Here is a 6,000-nt window from a genome sequence, read left to right as displayed (position 1 = left end):
CCCTGAACATTAGAAAGTTACACAAACAGATCCCTAATTGCGGGTTACTTACAGCTCCGTCAGACTTCAGCCCTTGCAGCTAAAAGTGGCAAAATCCTGAGCAACGCCAGCCCAGAGCTGCACGGGGCCGGCTGCGAAACGGAGCAGCACGAGGGCACGGGGTAGAAAATCTGCCACAATCCACATTGTCCAGCCCAAAGAAAAGGCACTAGAAGCAGCAGCGCTGCTTACAATCCCGGACACGCTCTCCATGCAAGCTTTGCACTGGATTTTATACCTTTGGCATCAATATTTTGCTAGGGTGTAAACAAACATCCTTGGCATTAGTTTAGCTGTAAATGTTTTTACACCGCACACTTCTTAGCACTTAGTTATTTTTTTTTAAATTCAGTGTTTTGGTTTAATTTTTATTCTTCTAGTGTTCTTAAAATTAAACAGATGTTTAATATAAAGCACTGCTTTAGGAAGGCCTATCTTTTCCTTCGAGGTTTTTCCCTAAGTGGGATTCCTACATGCAGAAGGGGGTCCCCATCTCCCACAGCCCAGCATCCAGCTGCACTTCTGATCCAGACAGCGTCCCCATCTCAGGGGGATGTCACCGCATCGTGTCCCCTGGGCTTGTCATTTGGGAAACCTCCGTGAGGCCACAGGAGCGGAGCTGACCACCTCGGAAAACACTCTGTTTCAGAATTGGGATAAACTCACTTCATCTGCTCTGCCTGCAAGGGGAAAAGAAAAAAAGATTAAGAAATGACTGACGTTATGTAAGGCAGCTGAGAGTCGTGGTTCAGCCAGGGCACCACAGTGTTTGCAGAATGTGAAATGCCCCCAGCATTGTCTGAGCACAAAAGCAAGAGGTTTCTCCCAAATGGACCCTTAAAATCTAAACCCAATGGAAATAAAATGGAGCGCATCTTTTTTTTGCTCTTTCTACTGCATTTTTGCACCCAGGTCTCTCCCGTTTTCACTGTGGTGCACCAGGACACCACCACGTCTCCGCACGCTCTGTGTGCACCCCCAGGTCGGCAGCACCAGATGGACTCGAGTGCATGGTGGGGGCGATGGGACTGACCACACCAACCTCCCTGTGGGCAACGCTCCCACACCACCCTGGACCCGCCACAGTCACCTCCAGCTACCGCCCGAGAGCCAGAGCCTTTCCCCGGTCCCCAGGGAGCCCCAGGATCCCGCCGGGAAGGACCCGCATTGGGCCAATGCCACTGTCCCCCCAAACCTGGTGACAGGAGGAGGAGGACAGCTGGCAGCCCCCGCACCGTGCAGCAGGCAGGGGTGCAGGCAGGCAGAGATGTAGGCAGGGATGGCGTGGGCAGGGGAGGAGGCAGAAATGCAGGAGGGGAGGGGTGCAGGCAGGGGTGGAGGCAGAGATGTAGACAGAGGTGTAGGCAGGAATGCAGGCAGGGAGGGATGCAGGAGGGGAGGGATGCAGGACGGGAAGGATGCAGGAGGGCAGGGATGCAGGAGGGCAGGGATGCAGGAGGGGAGGGATGCAGGAGGGGAGGGATGCAGGAGGGGAGGGATGCAGGACGGGAAGGATGCAGGAGGGCAGGGATGCAGGAGGGGAGGGATGCAGGACGGGAAGGATGCAGGAGGGCAGGGATGCAGGAGGGGAGGGATGCAGGAGGGGAAGGATGCAAGACGGGAAGGATGCAAGACGGGAAGGATGCAGAAGGGCACGGATCTGTTCCCTCGCAGCCACAGCGGTTTGGGGTGAAAAAAACCAAACCAAACCAAAACCCAAACAACAAAAAGCGAGCTGGCGATGCGGACCCATCGCCGACCCGCGTCACCTCCGCGCATCACCCCGAAACCGCAGGCGCGCATCGCCGGGAAAAGCCGCAACCGCGGCGCCCCGGCCGTTTGCGCGCTACCTGCGCGGCCTCGCGCGCTCTTTCCGCACCCCCCGCCCTGCGCGCTCCGCCCCGCCCCCGCGCAGCCTCCGCGGGCGCGCAGCCCCGCACCGCCCCCTGCAGGAAGGGGCGGGCGAACGGGACTACAGCGCCCAGGCGGCCGCGCGGCGGCCGTCGGCACCGCGCCTGCGCACTGCGCCCCCAGCTCCAAGTTTGGAGCTTTGAGCTGCCAGCCCTGGCCCATCATGTAGGTGCAGCAAGAGCCTTCCCTACCATTGCAAAGCAGGGGGGGGGAAGGAAACCCCCCGGCGCTGCAAGCTGCCCTGCAAAGTGTGCAATTGCACGGCTCCCCCCTCGCCCCGCTGCAAGGAGAGCTGCTGCAGCAAGTCAGGAAAACTCCAGTTGCATGAAGATTGAGCGCTTGCAGTTTTGCATCTTTGTTGCAAAACTAGCTCCAGAAGAGAGAGGCAAGGCAAAGTCTTTTGTGCTTCCCCTCCCCCACCAAAGCAAAGGGGAAAATGTCTCAGTCGAGAGGTAAGGCTCCTACTTCTGTTCGTTGCAAATATGCAAAAAGTCGTGCATGCATTTTTAAGTGCATGCATGCATTTTTTCGGGATGCAATTGCATTTTGAAGTTTGAGGCTTTCAATGGCTCTCAGTTGCATTTCCTGTTTAGTATGTGCCTTTTTGCAGACACACACACACTCACACACACAGTTCCTGTAAGGCAGGGCTTGCAGTTCAGCTGTGCATTGACGTTATTTGAATTCTTCTGCGGGGATTACTGAGCCCTTTTTGCCTTTTGCACAGTCAGGACAGATAAAGGGTGTTGAAGAGCAGATGCATTCGCTACTGTATATATGCATGCAAAATGGGCACAATGCATGCGAATTGCAGCTAATTTCAAGTGCAAAATTAAATGAAACTTTTAAAGAAGTCCGTGGAGGAGATGAAAGGTGAAACTTGAGTGGAGTTACCAGGAATTAAATATATACCTACGTTTCCATGGGAAAGTATTGTTCTTGTGCCAGGACTGAGATCATTTTCCACTGATTTCTTCCCCCCCCCTTTAATATTTGGTAACTTTTGGTCAGAGGCAGCAGTGTGGTTTGTAACACCAGGTCGCTAAAAGCATGCAAAGGGCTGCTTTATTTAGCATTTGGGAGCAGGGACTCGGTACTTCGGATGGAGCGGGAGGGGTGTATTTGGGTAGGGGATGACAGTGATTTTTAATTATTATTTTTTTTTTGCCAGCACGGTGGGGAAGGCTTGCTCTTTGCTTTTTAACTTGATGATTATTCCGGGGTGGCTTTGCCTTGTGTCCTGCAAGGGAGGGGGGGTGTGGGAGGATGTGGAGAATTTTATATTGCAAAAATGCTGTGGGAATGCAATAGTCCCTGCAAGACCGAGCTGAGATGTTTAAGGAGTTGCTCTGGCCATTCATTGTGAAAAGAGATGCACATATGTCCGCGACTGGCCACACAGATGCAGCTTTTTGGAGCTTCTTTTAAATGTTTGGATTTGATATTGCAGCTGCCTCTCCGTGCATTTTGCAGCCCCCGCACATATTGGGGAGTAGGGGGGTGAGAGACAGTGCATGGCCCAGTGGGAGAGCAGCTCCCAAACTGGGACTGGGGCTTTTTTTTTTAATAATAATAATAATAATTTAAAAAAATCTGTGAAGTCAGTGGCCTTCCACTCTAAGCCTTGCTGGGAGGACATAGGAAGGAGGTGCTTTCACAGCTCTTGCCACACAGTTTTCCTTTGTAAGAAAAATGTAAAGTTGTTGTATAATTTATTCCTAATTTGGGTTTGCTGCAGTCATCTTTTCCAGCCAAGCAGAGAATTGTAAAAGTTTCCAATAGAAAGAGCCAAGGAAGTTTGATAATGCAGAATTGCACCGAACGATACCCAGGGCTCGCTGCTGCTCGCAGGAGGGTCCCTGCGAGCCCCAGGGGGGGCAGGGGAGCAGCCGCTTCCCGGGGGTCCCCAAAAAGTCTCGGGGTGGCAAAGCCTGACCCTGTGGAGCTGGTGATGGGCAGGGACTGGCCCTGGTGGCCCTGGGTGCTGCTTAGTCCACCAGCGCTGGCCTGATCCGTCCTCCTCAGTACCAGGAAAATGGGAAAATCCAAGTAGCCAACCCACAAAACACGATCTCCATGAATGGCATCATTCTTGAATCCGTTTTCCGTCCATCTCGCTCTCTGCAATACGAGTGTGCTCAGGCTGAATTCCTGACTCTCATAACTTCTCCCAGTTCAGCTGTTCAGGCGGAGGTTTTGCTTGGGGAAGGGTTTCAGCTCCGGGGTTTGCACCAGAGGTATCGTTCTTCAGGATGAATTAAGGGAGACATAATCTGCAGTTTAGGCTCAGCTTTCACGTGTTGCACAGGAGGTTCCTCGTCAGCTTTCCCAAATCCTGCGCAGAGCTCCCGCCAGCTGCCGAGCTGCACAGCCCTCTCCCTGCTTTGATTCATTTCCAAAGTTGTTCTGAGAATTTGCCAGAGATTAATTTTTTTTTTTTTTTTTTTTTTTTTTTTTTAATGCTGCTTGTCAGGGGGATTGTAATCGGGAGGGTAATTCTTTGCTAAGACTTGATTCCCTGCAAGGAATCTTGCCTAGTTCAGAGGGCAGAACTGCTCCTCGGACCCTACCTGTGCCATGCAGAAAAGGTGATCTGCTTTCTGCACAGCCAGAGAAGGTAAAACTCCACAAAGTTTGGAAGCAACAGGTTAATTCTGACCTTTTCCATAGCAGGGACCAGCAGGTGCCTCCAGCATCGCACTTGTGGTGTCAGCCACGTTACCTGTGCGCTGATGGACTCCTTAAGACTTTGCAGTCAACAAAATACAGAGGAATTAGAAAGACAAAGTCCTGCATTTCACCCTCTGCTCATTTCTGACTTCATTCCCTCTTTTAAGTTGCAAAATGGTATTTTTAGTTGGATGGAGCGATCTATAGAGAATAAGATTTCCCCAGATATAATACAGCAGGTCTCCGCAGGTGGTTTCTCACCTTCAGAGAAGAGTCTGCTCCGGACAAGTGGAACTTGATGTTGATGGTAGTTCAGAAGAAGTTGAATCGTTGCCCAAATGTGGCACATTTGGCAGTCATGACTAATAGGATATTATTCTGGAAGAGAAAAAAATGCAGAAGTCCATATTAATTACAAGCTAAACACAATCTGAGGGTATAAATCTGAACTCTTATGACAGCAGATATGTCCAAGAGTCTTCAAAATTCATTGTAATGGGAGAATTATTCACTCACAAAGCCCATATCAGAGAAGCAACCTGCAAATATGTAAATTTCTCCATTGAAATAGAAAAGGGAAGGGGAACAGTTCCCGTTAGAGCACTAATTCATGAATAGTACATGGAAGTGAGGTACATTTAACTACTAAATATTGCTGCCCATTGATCTTATTCCTAATTCTTAGACTTCGTTGTTTCAAATACAATTTTTTCTGCTCTAGCCGAGAAGAGCTACTGACATTATGAGAACTACGGCCCACGTGATGCTGGCTGAACATGCACCCTATGGACTTTGCCCAAAAGCCCTGCACCTATTCAAAATACCACGTTTTACGTAAAACGCTCTTTTCTTTTTCCGGCTAGAAGTCTCCGTGGAAGAGCTGCAAAGCCTAAATGCTAGCTATATGTATGTATTTTTTTAAAGCCATCCTGGGTAGGTGGCAGGTTTTTGCTGGTAGAAAATGAACCCGCGAGCAGCGCGAGGCTCCCGTTGCTAGTGCAACGTGCCGTTTGCCTCGTCAGCACCACCTTGGCCGCTCACCGTGAACACGCTCCCATGGCATCGGCGCTTGGCAAGGCCAGGCTTTGCAAGGCCAGGCTTTGCAAAGCGAATTGCAAGCCTAGCAAGGCCTAGTCTAGCAGCAGACACAGCCCAATTTCAGTTCAAGTTGTTGCCTTTTAAAAGTTATTATTTTTTAATTGCTCTTTTTCATGTGCTGCCCGCTCTGCTTTTGTGACGGAGGTGCCTGGGTACGTGCGTTGGGTTAAGCGGGGTCAAGCGTTTATAAAGAGGTTTAAAAGTCTCATGCAATGGAGGAATCAACCAACAGGGGAAGAAAACCAGCTAGACAGGAGGACACAGGCATTTAAAAGCTCAAAC

General features: G+C 50.6%; 1 protein-coding gene across 1 annotated transcript in view; it reads left to right on the top strand.

Annotated features, from left to right (window-relative positions):
* The first annotated feature begins 2,110 nt into the window (after positions 1-2,110).
* Positions 2,111-6,000, top strand: part of MAP2K6 (mitogen-activated protein kinase kinase 6) — a 48,243-nt gene continuing 44,353 nt past the window's right edge. The window contains exon 1 of the mRNA XM_065647699.1: positions 2,111-2,402. Coding sequence (XP_065503771.1) covers positions 2,387-2,402 — 16 coding nt within the window. The 5' untranslated portion in view covers positions 2,111-2,386. The remainder of the gene's footprint in view (positions 2,403-6,000) is intronic.

Source organism: Caloenas nicobarica, chromosome 18 (assembly GCF_036013445.1).
Source record: "Caloenas nicobarica isolate bCalNic1 chromosome 18, bCalNic1.hap1, whole genome shotgun sequence".
NCBI lineage: Eukaryota > Metazoa > Chordata > Aves > Columbiformes > Columbidae > Caloenas > Caloenas nicobarica.
Note: the sequence above shows the minus strand (reverse complement) of the source record. Positions and strands in the feature narration are given on the sequence as shown.